Source organism: Spinacia oleracea, chromosome 1 (assembly GCF_020520425.1).
Source record: "Spinacia oleracea cultivar Varoflay chromosome 1, BTI_SOV_V1, whole genome shotgun sequence".
NCBI classification, from domain to species: domain Eukaryota; kingdom Viridiplantae; phylum Streptophyta; class Magnoliopsida; order Caryophyllales; family Amaranthaceae; genus Spinacia; species Spinacia oleracea.
In genome coordinates, this window is record NC_079487.1 from 128086780 (window position 1) to 128103764 (window position 16985).

The 16985-nt window shown below is 33.1% G+C and overlaps 2 protein-coding genes across 2 annotated transcripts; both read left to right on the forward strand.

The window, feature by feature from the left end:
- The first annotated feature begins 8097 nt into the window (after positions 1 to 8097).
- LOC110803033 (60S ribosomal protein L12-1) lies at positions 8098 to 8902 on the forward strand. The gene has a single exon (XM_022008496.2). It carries the CDS (start codon positions 8186 to 8188, stop codon positions 8684 to 8686), a length of 501 nt encoding a protein of 166 aa, XP_021864188.1. The 5' UTR covers positions 8098 to 8185; the 3' UTR covers positions 8687 to 8902.
- Positions 8903 to 9051: 149 nt separating this feature from the next.
- LOC110803055 (E3 ubiquitin-protein ligase AIRP2) lies at positions 9052 to 16890 on the forward strand. The gene is made up of 6 exons (XM_022008518.2): positions 9052 to 13129; positions 13277 to 13407; positions 15187 to 15337; positions 15530 to 15596; positions 15831 to 16065; positions 16606 to 16890. The coding sequence occupies exons 2-6, from the start codon at positions 13331 to 13333 to the stop codon at positions 16814 to 16816; spliced, it is 741 nt and encodes a 246-aa protein (XP_021864210.1). The 5' UTR covers positions 9052 to 13129; positions 13277 to 13330; the 3' UTR covers positions 16817 to 16890.
- Positions 16891 to 16985: the final 95 nt, after the last annotated feature.

The following is a 16985-nucleotide window of genomic DNA, read 5'->3' on the forward strand; positions in this document are numbered from 1 at the left end:
ATAACAATACAAACACAAAATGACTTGTATTATTAGTACTTTTTAACCATTATGCATTTTTGTTGGCACTCAAGATTTTGTATTGGTACTCACTTGTTACCATATAGACACAAAAGTCATTATAGGTTTAGAAATCCTCGAGTACCGATATAGAAAATTTAGTACCAATACTAATATTTTAGTACCAATAACATAGAATTGCTTAGAAATACAATACAAGTCATTTTGTGTTATTGGTACTAAATTTTCTGCATTGATACTGTGTCCACTTGAGGTTTTGAAATCTTTGGGGGTGGGGGTGGGTTGAACTTTTTTATGTTTTTTTAAAGTAAATATTAATATATTTGGGTCCATAGTAAGTAAGATAAATGATCTAATATTAGTCAAAGTATATCATTTATAGAAACAGAGAGAGTATTAAAGGACGACTTTATAAGGAAAGCGGAGCGGATATTAAGGGACATAGTGATTATTATATTATATACTAAAAGACACACCAGGAATGACACGTGTCATCTCCATCCTGTTGCGTCCTATCATTTTTTTTGTATTTCTTCTTAAATATTTATAATATAATTTTTTTAAAATCATGGATAATAATAAAAGAAATTGAAAATAGGTATAAATAGAATAATAAGATAATTATAATAATAAAAAAAAAAGGTATAAACGGAAAAGATTACAGTAATTTGCATATAAAAAAAATAAAGTAACTATATACTAAAAGACACGTACACCAAGAATAACACATGTAATCCTCTTGTGTATTCTTGCTTTTTTTTTAAAAAAAAAAAAAATTACTCCGTATATATTTTTATTAAAGAAACTTTTAAAAACTTAATATTTTGTAGGAAAAAAAATAATTAACTTTCCTCCTGATCTTCTAATTTATGGAAATATCTATTACTATATACTAAAAGAGACACCAGGAATGACACGTTCATTTCCTGGTGAAAAATTTTCCCGCCAAAAACTCTTTCCTAAAAAGACATATTTATTTTATTCTTTTTTTATTTTCTCTCCTTTTGTATAAATGTTTATATATGGAAAAAAATATAGGATTATGGAATATGCCATTATTAAAATTTTGGTAAAATTTTAGTCAAATTGTCATGTCAATAATAGAAAATATTCTTACTCGATATTTTGGTCAAATTAGCATATTAAATATATCAAATATTTTAGTCAGATCATCATATTAAACATATAAAATATATAATACGTAGTATGTTAAAATATGATAAAACGAGTACATTCGAGATTATTAATTACGCAATAGAGTTAAGGGATAAATAATTCAATTAAAATTTTTATAAAAAAGATGGTCAAATAATAATTTTTAAATATCCGTGCGTGCACGGGACCTAATCTAGTTTTAAATAATACTTACTCCATATATTTTTTAAAAACCCCTAAAACTCTTGATCTGGTAAAAGACTTTTAAAAACCACTACAGTATAATAGTAATTATTTGTATGTACGTACGTAGTATTTTTATACGTGCATACTAGTATACTACTACAACCTATTTACAAAACTAATCTAAAATAATACCAAGATTGTATGTGTCATTTCTTTATAAGAACTTTTCTCGCACGTTGCTTACTGCCAAAATTAGACAAATGTTTTGTATTAAGAATAAATTATTAATTACTCCGTAGTTTTAAATGTAATTAGTGGATTAAAAAAAAAAACTCATGGATGAATCGATGAGACATCTAATAATCATAAACATGATTTTTATTAAAAGAAAAATCATACTCCATACTATTTTGCCCAAAACAAAACTCTAATCATTTTTAAACATGTTTAGAAAAATTATAGTTACATGAGCAATTTCCCCCTCCCACTTATTATTGCGATAAATTTTATGGGGTGGGTAACCTTAAGATTTATCAAAAATGAAGTGAAGATTTTTTTGAAAAAAAATGATGAATTTGCCGATTCAAACATTCACAATAATTGTCATAGACTTGAAATTTTATGAAGATCAAATATATTAATTAATCTAAACATTATAAATAGTACCATTGATAACTTATAACATGAGTGGAACATAGATTTAATGTTCCATCGCCAGACTTCAGGCCAAATTTACAATATATTTCACTTTATATAAAGTAATACTAATAATAATGACAATTAAATTTCTACCAAACACAAAACTCATCATCATTTGTGGTAATTAATCTTGACTAATATTCTCTACAACATACCCAAGAACTTATATGGGTCATAAGTCATAACTCACATCAAAAATTTATAACAAGAATCTTTACATAAACTCAAAAATGTATTGACAAATTTTAATAAAATAGTAATATATTTCATTCGTACCATAATGATGTTCTAGTTTTTACTTTTCAGTTTTCTAATGCACATTTTGTATCATTTTGTATACAATAGCAGAAAAATATAAAATTTTGATAATATTGAAGCACTCAGTAAAATGAATCAAATAAGATTCCTCATGAATATGTTTTTTCTTATGTATCGGAAATAATTTATTTCTTATGTATTGAAAATGATTTATAAGATTCTCTTTATTTAAATAGTGTCAAAATTCTAAATTGGAACATCATTATAGAACGGGAGAGTAATAATTAGGGATGACACACAAGATTTATAACAAAAAAGAATATATAAATTTTATATACTTGTGGTAATTTAGATCATATAATCCACCACACATATTTTGTATAAGTTCTAACCTAAACATAAAATATATACTAAATATAATAATTTAGAAACTATAAATATTTTAATCTATAACACGAGTCTTAACCTAAACTCAAATTATAATTTCATACAATATTTATATAGGCTTCAAAGTTACGCCAAGTACGTATCTAATTTGTGCTCAAAAGTTTAAATGTCTTAAAAAAAAATGAATCAAAGATTGTAGCTTTTTTGTTTCTTAAACATATATGTGTATTTGGTATTTTGTACGTACACGGTACAATGTACACCATGTTTAATTAATATTTGTCAATTTAAACTAATTATATTTTACACAAATTTAAAATTTGAATATATTGTTCATTTTATTTGTATCTCTAATTTTCTTAACCACGCATGACAAATACAAATAATTTTTATTTCAATAAAAAAATACATTTTTAGCTATAAGTAGGGTGTGCTTTTGCATTTATAACATTAATTTTGTTATAAATGTTAAAAGTTTGATCTACTAATTGGTTACGAGGGGGCCAGTAGAAGAATTAAGCAATATAATATGCAACTTTTACAATTATATACGGAGTACAAAGTTTAGAGGGAGTGTAACTAAAAATGCACTACAAATTTTTTCACTCGGGAGGATCCGCCACTTACTACGTACAACACACCACATCCAAATAAAATAAACGAATTCCGGATAGTTATTGAAAAAAAGTCAAATCCGCATACCAACACGTGTAAACAATGCGTAGAAAAAAACTTCATATATTCCGTAGTATTCAACATTGTTATCCGGGGTATTGCCCGGGACAAATACTACTATATTATTAAATCTCCAAAGCAATACATGACATCTCTCCACGTGTCACAATGACTTGGCAAGTGACACGACATCGTAGTGCCATGTTATACGCACACATGATTATTGTTTACTAGATTAGATCCCGTGCACGCACGGGTTTTGATAATTTTATACAAAATATTTAACTGAATATCTCCCAAACTAATGCATAGTTATAGCATTTTTAACATACCCGTTTAAATTTATTCATCTAATATGCATATCTAAAATGCTAATATGTAATTTGACCAAAATATTGGGTGATGTATTTTGCATTACGACAACTTTTGTGTAAGACCGCCTTACCAGAAAGACCACTTTTGTTGCTTAACTAATTGGTTCAATTTCTTAACTAATTGGTTACATTACTTAATTAATTGATTCAATTGCTTAACTAATTAATTTCTTTGCTTAACTAATTGGTTTCAGTACATTACTTAATTAATTGATTCAATTGCTTAACTAATTAATTTCTTTGCTTAACTAATTGGTTTCAGTGCTTAACTAATTGGTTCCATTGCTTAACTAATTAGTTCCATTGCTTAACTTAGTTCCATGATACTAAGGTGGTCTTTTGTGTAAGACCGTCTTATAGAAAAGTTTGTATTTGCATTATTAATATAGTGATTTGACTAAAATATTACTAATTTTGAATAAATTATTATTACGTCGTATCTATTATTGCCATAATTTACAAAATAAATTTTGTTTCCATACATAAATAGTTTATAAAAAAGCTAGAGAATAAAAATAAAATAAAACAGATACATCTTTTTGGGAAAGTGATTTTGGCGGGAAAAAATCGCACCAGAAATTGACACGTGTCATTCCTGGGTCTCTTTTAGTATATAGTAATAGATTGTTTCCTCACAAAAAAAAAAAAAATGTTGCTACCCATCCCCGAACCCATGACTTCTTACATGTTAATGCTAAATTTATCCATCACTCCAACAATACAACTCGTGAGTCGTGCCTCTAAAACAACTAAAAAAGATAAAAGTCGTATAAAAATTTAATGCCCAAGTTTATGTATTTGAGGAACAATCATGATAACAATTTTTTATGTCATTTCCTGGTGCAAAATTTTCCCGCCTAAAATCCCTTTCCTAATAAAACATATCTACTTTTTTTTTTCTTTTTCTCTTTTATATAAATTGTTTATGTACTAAAAAACAGGATTATAAAATATAAATATGAGTATGCGATTTTGCTAATATTTTAGTCAAATAGTCTTATAAATTATATAAAGTATCCTTACTCAATATTTTGTTCAAATGATCATATTATTTTGGTCAAATGATCATATTAAACATATAAAATATATATTACGTAGTAGAATGAAAACTGAAATTTATAAAATGAGTATGTTCAAAATTTATTAATTACGTATTATATTTTATGGATAAATATTTTATGAAAAAGATGGCCAAATAATAATTTCCGAATATCCGTGCATGCACGAGCCATAATCTAGTAAATGAATAATACTCTCTATGTTCCTAAATGTTTTTCCCATTTCCCTTTGGCACACATGAATACATGACAATGCATATTTTACATCGTTAATATCTCTAGTTGTTACGTATTATTAAAAATTATAAAATTTTTATATGGTAAAGTACACGAATCAAACAAGACACCACATGACTATACTTTTTCTTATATATTTAACGCAATTCATAAAATTCTTTTCAATTTAGATGGTGTCAAGATTCTAAATAGAAAAAAAATACTTTTATTATTTTATATTTATTTTATTAATTTGAATAATCAAGGAAATCTAACCTTGAGTTCTAATTGTTGAACAAAAAAAATACGGTTTTTTCATGAAATGCCCCTGAGGTTTGTAATAATGCACCAAATACCCTCGCGTCTTTCGAATCACATAATATACCCCTAATTTTGCCTAACTTGCACCAAATACCCCTAGACTTAACGGCCGATAGTGCTCCGTTAGTATTATTTTACCTATATACCCTTACTCATCCAAAATTCTACGGTTAACTTTTTTTTTTAAAAAAAAACCCTCTCTTCTCTCCTCTCCTCTCCTATCCTGTTCGTAGACCCACTGCATCTTCATCCCAAATTCAATCACCTTCTTCACTCCATCTTTCTCACTCCTGCCATTTTCGCTCTGCTTCAAAAATAAAAAATATGTCTCGCCCATTGCTAAAAGATAACCTTTCCAATTTCCTGATTACCCGATTTGCGCAAATTATAGGGTTCGCTGCAATTTGCGATTTCAAAATCAAATTTTGGGGTCTATAACTTCTCCCGATGAAAGCTTACCTTTGGTTGATCAAATTGCGTCCACTAATCCCCCAAATCTAACTCAAGAGAGGTTCATCCCCCAAACTCTCGAAAGACCCCCTTCTCAATTGCGCTGGATCTCCGCCCTCGCCGCGATGAAGCTCCTCAACATTGGCTTCGTCGGCCGTTCTCTATCTCTTCAAAAAGGAGAAATTTCACAAGAAAATGGCGAAATTGGTGATACACAGATTGATCAGGTTAGCCTCCTCTCATTACATCTCTCCCAGTATAATGCAATTGTTTCTCTTACGTATCCAAATTTGCGATTTTACATGCAATTCACTTGTCCATTATATGATTTATTATAGATTACTTTTTTTCCCCTTTTTTGTTCACCATTTGTGAGATTATTCCTATTGTTCAGTAAAATAATTCGATTTTTCTAAAAGAATACCCAATGGTTATGTGTAGCGAATTATTGTTATTATTGTTTAGTTCACGATTAATATTTGTACTTTTAACTTGTTATCTGTAGCTCACAGGCTACATTCTGGTTTATTTTTGGAGAGAAGAGGGTGAAAATGGAAAATTACTGCCCAGTCTTCTAGTTAGTTGTGTATTCTTGTGGTTTAATTATTGTTAGAAGACTGTGTATCTCGTTAATGTCATGAGTTAAAGATTAAAAATTCTAGGTAGCTTTATGAAACATGGTCTTAGCATTGGATTTGTTGTATTGAGAATAACTAGCCAGGACAAATTTGAAGTATTTTTTTTTTGTTATTCTTAAATCTTAATCTGCCTGAGAATTGAATACCATGATCTGTAGAATAGTAATCGAATTATGCTAGGACTTCAGTTTTGAGAAAAAAAGAAGTCATGAAATACTTTACAATGTGGTATCTTCAGAATGTTTGGACTGTAGATATTTACACTAATGCATGACTACTGATGTTTGATTTTCAAATGTTGGTGGAAGTAATGCCGTTGTTCCAATGTCAAATGAGCTAGTGCCAGTTGGTTGATAGTGTTAACTCTTCGAGTTGTGTGGTTATTTATGTTGCTATATTTTAGAAGCAAGCAATGTGAGGGTTTATACTTGATGGTGTCATATCTTTCAGTTTTCCGGTCTTTTGCTGCACGTATAGTTTGTGTTGCTAGAAGGCTAGAACATAATAGCAGGCGATGTGTGAGGGTATGTAGTTGTGTTAACCATGATGATAGCATGTTGAATATGGTTTGAACAAGTTATCAGTTATGTAGTCATTCAGAATTTTACTATGCAAGCATTAGGGGCGTAGCATCAGAGTTGTAGATCTGTTAAACTGTTACGGTATAACAAATGCTGTGAAAATATCCTTTTGTCACCGGCTTGGTTGGTGGAAAAATGTCTTTCTAATCAAAATTGGACTGAAAGATGTCTCTTGTTTCCTTGTGCATTGCAGATACTTTTATTGGAGTTAATACAGGAACAGACCATACCTCACCCCAATCAAGTGGTTGCGCTTCTGAAATCCCAGCATATTAGATAATAGACATGTTTGACTCTATGATGCAATCTGGGGAGAAGGGCGGTTGCAGAGACTTTAATTGGCGGAGAATGAACACTAACTGTTTGTGAAAATGCGCCTCCGGGTGTGAAAATGTTGTAGTGTTTCTCTGATAGCTCTAACTGTGATATGGGGTTGGTCACATACTCACATACAAAGTATATAATGTATTATTTGTGCATAGAGGTTGTTTTGTAACTCTTGTTGGATCTTATCCATAGCTAATTTATATTTTGGCACTTGTATAAAATTGTATAGTGGTACCTTGAAACTCCATTCTTTAACTTATTCGTATAAGAGTTGTGATTGGTGGTTTGCTTACATAAAGATGAAAAACACCACGCCCTCGGAGCTTCATTACTTCATTCTTTCGATTTATAAACAACAAGAAAATAACCGCTATATTTTGATCCCTAGGTTAAATAAAACTAGCCATTAAATTCAAATTCCTGCAATTTGGGTATTTGGTGCAACTAAGTTCACAAACATGTGTATATTATGCAATAAGTTTAAAAATAGGGGCATACTGTGAATTATAAACATGACTTAACGGAGGACTAACGGAAAGTCAGATTAGGGGTATTTGGTGCAAACTTATGCTAAAATAGGGGTATATTATGTGATTCAAAATACGCGGGTGTATTTGGTGCATTATTGCAAACCTCATGGGTATTTCATGAAAAAGCCGAAAAAAATAAGGTCCCCATTGATGATTTTTTTGTTGTAAAAATTAGACCTAACAACGGGCTTAACTCCTGTAAAACCCTAGTTTTATATCATCCATACCCCCTCCTTCATTCGCCTCCTCTCTCCCTTTTTTGCCCCCTCTCTCATTTTCTCTCTCCTCCGTCGCATCCACCACCCAAAGATGCCTCCAAAGCTCGACCCTTCCCAAGTTGTCGAAGTCTATGTCCGAGTGACCGGTGGCGAAGTCGGCGCTGCCTCCTCACTCGCTCCCAAGATCGGTCCCCTCGGTCTCTCCCCCAAGAAAATAGGAGAAGACATTGCCAAGGAAACCGCCAAGGACTGGAAGGGTCTCCGTGTCACCGTCAAGCTTACTGTCCAAAACCGTCAGGCTAAAGTCAGCGTTGTTCCTTCCGCCGCTGCTCTGGTTATCAAGGCACTGAAGGAGCCGGAGCGCGACCGCAAGAAGGTGAAGAACATCAAGCACACTGGTAACATCTCCATTGAGGACGTCATCGAGATTGCTAAGATTATGAAGCCGAGATCTATGGCGAAAGAATTGAAGGGCACTGTGAAGGAGATTCTGGGTACTTGTGTTTCTGTTGGGTGTACTGTTGATGGCAAGGATCCTAAGGATTTGCAACAGGAGATTGCTGATGATGAGGTTGAAATTCCTGAGAACTAATTTTATAGTTTATAATGTTATGTTTTTTTTATGATTGAAATTTTGAACCACATTTTGTGTGTTCTTAATGTTTGTTTAATTTTGGTGAATTTCTTTAATCGAAGTTTTGGTTTAGGTGATTTTAAGACATAGTTGTGGATGAAACTGGTTAGATATATGTTTCGATGAACAAGGAAATCACGGTAGTTTTTAAAATCGGTATTTCTGCTTGAATGATCTGCTGCTTCAAATTCTATGCTTTGATAGTGTTTGACTGTTGGTGTGGCTGTTCTTGTGTGAGATTAATTATATGCTTATTTGTTGAACATATTATATATTACCTGCACCCGGGTGCACCGGGCGGTCATAAAAAGTGCCCTTTGATGCACAGTACACACAGGTGGACCTAATAATTTTCATACCTCGCATGGTTATGGTGATAATTGAGTTGTGGCAAGTTTTAGTTTGCGCTGTGTTTGTTTGTTTAGATTAATAATTAGTTGGTGCATATGCTACTATGCAGTGGGTAATGCTGTTTGATTTTCTTTTTTGGTTCATTTGATTTGGTTATGTTTAATTGGTTATTCAGATTATTATGTTTGTGGTTGCATCACAAAATATTCATGTTGACAAGGTAAGCAGTAGAAAAACCTTACACTCAATGGATGGATGCTTAAAGGCTTTCTCCGTGTTAGAAAGTTAGGACTCAGGAGTTCATCTTTTTCGAGTGTAGTATGGTGAGAGGAGGAAGAGACTGTTATTGGATTAGAACAAATAAAAGATTACGTGCTCCTGTTATAGTTGGGTGCTTATGGTAATGGTGAGAGGAGTAAGAGACTATTATGTCACTGCACCTTTGGGTTAGAACAAATTAAAGATTTCGTGCTTCTATTATTATTCGTCCTTGATACCCTTGGTACTTGGAACAAGTATGAGGGAAAGACTCTTTCTAGGCATCTTTATGAAGTATGATAGTACAAGCTTATGGAACTTCATTTGTTTGAACTTGTAATGTTGTGGATTCTCATTTTTGATTGGATAAATACATGGCCACTTGGAGAGTTGGAGGATGCTTGGAAGGGAAATGTAGGCCTTGAATTGAAGGAAGTGGTAGTTATTGTTTCCTCTAACTTGCTATCGCCATATGATTTACATTAGGAAATTTTGTCCATAGTTAATTAGTCTGTTTTGAATCAGTCTTGTATGACATACATTAGGGGAAGTGTGGTTTTGCTAGTGGAGTCGGATGATATATGGGCATTCTTCCGAATGTTAAAATTAGAGCTAGGGACCTGTTTTGATGTCATTAGTTCATTTAGTTGGTTAGTTCCCTTTCGGTTTGATTCTTCTTGTTATTTCTGAGTTTGATGAGTTTTGGCTTTGTTCTTGTTTCGCATTAAAACCCTATATTTACACTTATTTATAGGTGGTATGTGAGCTTGTTAGCATTTATGTGTTACTCTGTGGCTTTAAGAATTTGTCTTTCCTGTAACTTTATCATGAAACAGTTTTCAATTGGCTTGTAATCAGCTATTTCACAAGGCAGCTAGCCTTAATGAGAAGGGAAAACTGTTTAAATTTGTGTGTCCCTTTTGGCTTTTGCCCGTGTATAACAATGTGTAAACTTGTAGTCTAGTGCTTAAATAAATAGGATCTTAAACATTACTGAAAGTAAGCTCATAATTAATGAAAACTCGTTAGGATCCTTGTCAAAGTTGATCAACTTCTTTCTTCTGTCCTTACTTGTATGCTTTTCATATGTATATCTGTGAACACGTTACAGACTAAAATTGTTTTAGTTGTGAGCTTTTCTTCCCTTGAATATTTCTGCATTTTGTAACCGGTGTCTGTGATGATGTGTGGTGAATGGTATGTTGCGTTTTCTGTGTATCTTGATTATATACTGCATTATTAGATTTATGGTCTGGGGATGATATTACATGGTAAGTGTCCGTTTGGACAGTGTAGTAGATATCTAATGTGTGGTTATCACTTATCAATGTATCTGGAGGTTTAGGGGATATCTGATATTTGGTTGTGGGATTCAGCCCTCTGCATTCTGATTCATTATGCTTTTACCTCATCTGACTGGTCTAGTCGACTGAGGTAATACTTTTGTGTAGCAAAGTGGATACAGTCTTCTGAAATAATATCGTCACTTAAGTCTTAACGGCTCTATTCAGGGGTTAAATCGAATTTCGGGTCAACAACAGATCGGTTCGGGTTGGTTTTTGTCTGACTATTTGTCGGATATATTTGGTTTGGAAGTAGGTTGGTTTCAGTCGATTTTTCGGATCGGGTCGCTTTTTGACAGCTTTAGGAGAGTAGTCAAAGAAAAATACTCCACGGTGAAAAGGAGTGAAAGAACAGTACTCGTAACAGCAGTGCTAATGCAACCGAAAGAGAGAGTGGGATAGGCCAACCGACTCCCATAGTCCCATGCTTCAGTTTTCAACCCAAATTAATTTGTCCCGTCCCAGTTTAGCACAATGTTTTTCTTTGATATCAAGATTTCACTATTTTAGGGAGGATGAGGGCCGGGGGCTCATCATCTCATGAGCCATGTGTCCCAATTGAGGTTTTTGGGGTTACGTTGTCGATTACTCTATTAACTCTTTATAAGCTAAAATCCTTGAAAGTTAGAGAATTTTTTTTTAAAAAATTATACTCCCTCCGTCACAGATTAGTTGTTACACTTTTCTTTTTCGTCCGTCCCAGATTAGTTGTTACACTTTTAAATTAGGAATGACTCCACAATTATTATATTGTCTCCCTTCTCACTAAATTTTTTTTGGTCCTCACACCCTCTCTCATTCAATTAAAATATACCTCACTAACTCCTAGCACATCTATTTTTTCAATAAAGATAAGTGTAACAACTAATCTGGGACGGAAGGAGTACATTGGACCAATAGGATCATTTGAAATAAAAACTACACTCGTATTTGTGGATTTTTAGGTTTGGAAATCTTCCATTTCCTAGTAATTAAATATTTACGTATATGTATAAGTTTTTAATGTGGTTACTTTCTCATTATAGGTATTCCCCATTTAATTATGTTGTTAAAGTTGATATATTTTTGAACGTTTTCATTTTTGTTATTTGTCGCATTGTTATTTATATCCAATTCATGTTATTTTCTAAATTAATAAGGAAGAGGCAACAATCACTCTAATAGCAAATAATTTTCTTTGGGGGATTGAGTTTGATAATAGTTTGTTAAAGACTTGTAATATGGTACCGAAAATATGAGATCCAATCTCGTCTACATCATTGCCATAGGACTCTATCAACAAATAAAAAGAGTAATAGATGTACTATGTATAAACAGGGACGACCATTGTCCTAGCATACAAACCAATAGCACTAGACCCCTAGACTTTTTTTAAAATAAGTATTCTCTCCGTTTCGAAATAACGAAACACTTATGCATTTGACAATAACCAATATAGATGATTGGAATGTAAGAAATAAGTATAGGAAAGGTGAAATGTTGTAAGAAAAGAATAATAAAAAGTTAGGTTGAGTGGAGTGGAATGGTGTAAGAAAAAAAGAATAAAAAATAGGTTGAGCGGATATTTATGAATAAAAATGGAATATAAAAGTAGATTGAGTGGAATGTTGTAAGTAAAGTGGGAAAAAAGTAGTGTGAAATCACTAAATAGGTTGAGTCATCTAACAAAATTAGAATAAAACACAGTATCTCTATTATTTTGAAATACCTATTTAAAAAAATTGTTCCTATTATTTCGAAACTATGTCCGTAGAAAATAGGGTTAACAATAAAAATTGTAATATTTGATAGTAAACTGATGTTTCCTTGAGGGTCTAGACGGAGGACCAAGGCTCATTTATTCATATTAGATATGGGGTTCGATTCCTTGTAGAAACCTCGAATCTCGTCTATGTAATTGATTTCGTGGCTCTCCTACACCAAAAAAGAGTTGCTGATATACTCTATATAACATTCTTATGAGATAATATATTGCACATATATTACGTATATTAGAGGATCTTTAGTGGTAAGCAAATTGATATATGTTGTTTTCATTTGTCACATCGGATTTTCAAGCTACTACTTTTTTATGTGTGTTTTGCTCCAACCGTTAACCAAATTTCAGTGGATTAGTTTCACAAGATATTATTTTTTTTCAAAAGATTTAGCAAAGATAACTAAAGCTAAAGATGGAAAAACAAACACAATCTTCCATAACCAAGGCGCCACGTCCTAATAGCGTTGGCCTAAAGAAAAGGGTAACGCATAAAATCACCAGATAAACGCTGCGTTTCACCTCCCTGTTTATTAGTTATTACTCTGCAAGCAATTTTCTAAAAATAAAGGAAAAAAAGAAAGCGGCAGAAGTTACAACTACCCGCTCATCTCCTCTATGGAAGGCGACGAAATATCCCACACTCTCATACACACTCTTTCTCTCTCTTCAGCGTCTCGTGATTCGTGAAAAGTAAGCTTTCTTCGTTTTTCACAATTTCTGGGGTTTATAAATTTGTTTCTAGGGTTTATGATTCCTCCCTAATTTATACTCTTCGAGATCCGATTTAGTTTTGAGTAGCGTTGAATTTAAATTTTGTTTTCTGTGAAATTTTCGCAGAAATTTGAAGTTCTGTATGGTGAATTGGTCATTGGCTACTACTTATTGTTATGAATGACGATGAGAATGAGGAAATCTTTTCGGGAATCTATTAAAGCTCTTGAAGCTGATATCCAGCACGCTAATACTCTGTAATTTCATCTTCTCTTTTTTTTTCCTCCAGTAAATTCCGTTTTTTTTTTCTCAGTTTATGATTCTGCTGGTTTGCTTATTGCGTTTTTTTAAGTATCATGAATTTTGGAATATTTGTATTTTAGTAATTACAATGCTGATGCTGCGATTTTAGTATTGCAGTTGCATGAATTGATTATGATAATAGAAGTATAGAATAAAATAGAAACTGCAGAAAGTATTATTACGATTTTTTTGTGAATTGTGTTACTTTTTTTTATAGTTTGAACCAGTTTGTGGATCAATTTGAAGCTGGAATTGGACTTGATAAGAGCTTCTAGTTGCGTTAGAATTTGAAAATTGAAACTTATTGGTGAATGCATGTGTTATTTCTTATGGTAAAAATAACTTAATGAAGCTGAATTTTGGATATTAGGCAAGAGTTATATTTACCTCTGTGAAAACAGGACAGACCGATTTGGCAGTCTTCTATAGTATTAGTAGGTTTGTAGCATATACAGTGAATCGCGAGGGAAAACCATTGAATAAAGGAAAACTATCTACCCTCTTGAGTTATTATACTCGTGGTTCTGGAAGTTTATATGTAAATGTCGAGTTCACTTTACTCGTTTTCTGGAGTTGTCTGTACGATTCACTAATCCTGTTTGGTGGCGTGAAACTAGCGATGTAGTTCGTCAGAGACAGAGAGGGGTGTATCCGCAACTGTAGTGTTCAACGCGAGAAACGTTATAAGTGACTTTATTGGAAAGAAGTTTTTTTATGAACTTCAGATGTTTGCTAATGGTGATTGGTGAAGCAAATAACATCTGTGATTTGAGTTTAGTTGCCTAAGATTTTTTTAATTAAAAATTGTAGAATCACTTAAAATGCAAAAGAACTTTCCTACTTCCTAGTGCCCCATGTTGAAAAGAAGCATTATGTGTAGATGACATGTGATCTGAAATTGCAGCACTGCAGCATATAAGATATGTGTTTTAACTTTTAAGTTTGGGTGTCCGAGTTTTATATGCTAATTTTCACAAACCAACTATCAGATAGAGTTTTTTTTGTTTGTTTTTGCATGCTTGTCAAGTGCAAGTATCTTATAGGCCATTTGTATTAACTGCTTTTAATATTCCAAAGAGGAAATTGTGAAACATCATGTTGAATTCATAAGCTAAATAAGGACATGAAGCCAGTAACTCCCGTCTTTCAGTTCACTGTATGTCACCCAGACTAGAAGCTGTGCACAGTCCATCTACCCTGGGAATAGGATAGAAATGTAAACATAAAGTACCTTCTTGGGGTTTGTAAAGAACTCAACCCCAGCCAACAGATACAAGAAAACTCAAGAAGAAAAGTTGTGTGCTTTGATTAAGGGAAGAACTCAGAATAGAGTTTAGGGTTACAAAAGTAGTAGCTTGAGGCTACAAATCTCCAAGTTAGTAGCTTTAGGCTACAAATCTCTATTCCTAACACCAAAATTCCATGACTTTCTCTTTCCTCTCTTCTTCTATTTATGCTAACCTCCCCTACTGACTATTCCCTACTGACTGCTATGTTGTCCCTGTTTGTTGTTGTGTTGCTATTGTTGTTGGGCTGCTATTCTTGGGCCTCGTTAGTTGGGTTCATTACAGGGTTTCTGTAGGCTGGCTGGTTCTTGGTTTGCTTTCATAGTTTCATATACTTCAATGCAGCATAACCAATTATATTCTTTATGATGTTAGATGTTTGCTGAAATCTCAATTGAATTTGTCTCAATATTATCTTATTGTATACCCTGCCTTTCGATCTCTCAGTGCTTCAGGATACAGAAGACAGCCTGATGGTGCTTGCTTTCAAATGAGACTATCCTACAGCCCAGCAGCTCACTTATTTCTTTTCCTTGTTCAGTGGACCGACTGTTACCTTGCCGGTGCTCTTGGGTTACTCAGAATTCTAATTTTTATGGTATACATATTATTCCTTTGCCATGTCTGTATCAAACTATCAACCCTTTCCTCTAACTTTAAATTGCCTCAACAAGTTCTGGGGCTGATCTCCCTTCTTACAAATAGAAAATTAGGCACTTAATGCTTAACTTCTAAATGTGAAATACCCATTATGGATTGGAGTATGTCATGATTTTTGGTTGATGTGCAGACTTATGAAGATGGCAAAACTACTATGTCTGTCCATGAAAAGAAAGCAAGCATTCGACAGTTTTATGGTGAGCTATAAATTAAGATGCTTACTATACCTGCCTAAGTCAATACTCTATATGGAAATGTCTTCTACTCTCAGTTTCTTTCCCTATTTACCTCTTTTACTATAACATTTTTTTGTACTCCTTTTCTTTCTTGGTTGTGGAGGAATGTGTGATTGGATTGGGATAGAGATTGATTAGTAGGGTTTTAAAGGTCCACATTTTACGAGCTCTAATGTTTTTTTCCTTTTGTTTTAGGTGTGATTTTTCCTTCTCTGCTGCAACTGCAAACAGGAATTACAGAATTGGATGATCGGAAACAAAAGGAAGTATGTGCCCTGAGGTATAGAAGAAAAGATGTGTATGAGAAGTATGATTTAATGGAACTGGAGAAAGAAATAGAAGAGGAGTGTGGCATTTGCATGGAGATAAATGACAAAGTTGTACTGCCTAATTGCAGCCACTCACTGTGCTTGAAGTGTTACAAAGACTGGTAAGCTCTCTGTTTGATTTCATGTTTATTGGAGCTGTTTTTTTCTTCTGCTAGCTCAATGCTGAAATGAGAAGCCTGCATGTGGACTTTAAAGAACTCTTATCACTTTGTATAACACATGCCCTACCTAGGCCATCTGTTTAATCCCTAATCGATACCCATTTTTTGAACAGTTTGTCTACCCAACCTTTTAGACTTTTTATTTGCTAGGATTGGTCAACCTTGCTAAGTGTCAGTTGAGGTCAAGCTTTTGTTGTAGTGAAAAAAAGAGGAAAAAGAGCACAGAGAGAGGAAAGATGCTGAGAAGTGCTTTAGGGTATTCTTACAGTTTCAGTTCAAAAAGTTCGTGACAACACTTTTTACTTAAAAACCCAAAAATTATTTTGAGTTGTGAAAGCTAGTGTAATAGGATCTGGCCTGGTGGATGTCATGTTGGATCTTTGGACTGTTTGGGAGTGCTTGCTCCTCTTTCTAAGAATTTGGATCTCCACTGCAAGATGTGGGAATCTGATGCTGGAATTGTTTTTATGTTTAATACAGGTCTGCTCGGTCTCAATCATGCCCCTTTTGTCGAGATTGTCTAAAAGGAGTTAAGTCAGGTGACCTTTGGATTTACACTGATGAATGCGATATTGTTGATTTATCAGTTATCATGATGGAGAATGTTAACCGGCTGTTTATTTACTTAGATAAGTTGCCACTCGTGGATCCATATCCTGGGTCCGTGTCCTATGATTGGCACATTGGATGATCATGCTTGTTGGTAGTTTTTAATGTACAGTCAACTTAGTAAATAATACTTATAATAGAAAGCAATTTTGTGTTGCCTATAATGTCGTTATTCCTGTTTATTACTTGGCTTTACATGATGTTCTCATTTTCTTTGAGTGTCATTGTGGAACTAATCTGTGTTGGTGGTT

Bases quoted from the DNA above. Each gene is read 5' to 3' on its own strand.
- LOC110803033 (XM_022008496.2), top strand. From the start codon at position 8,186: ATGCCTCCAAAGCTCGACCCTTCCCAAGTTGTCGAAGTCTATGTCCGA.
- LOC110803055 (XM_022008518.2), top strand. From the start codon at position 13,331: ATGACGATGAGAATGAGGAAATCTTTTCGGGAATCTATTAAAGCTCTT. The intron at 13,408-15,186 runs GTAATTTCATCT...TCGATCTCTCAG, and splicing joins ATCCAGCACGCTAATACTCT to TGCTTCAGGATACAGAAGAC. The intron at 16,066-16,605 runs GTAAGCTCTCTG...TGTTTAATACAG, and splicing joins TTGAAGTGTTACAAAGACTG to GTCTGCTCGGTCTCAATCAT.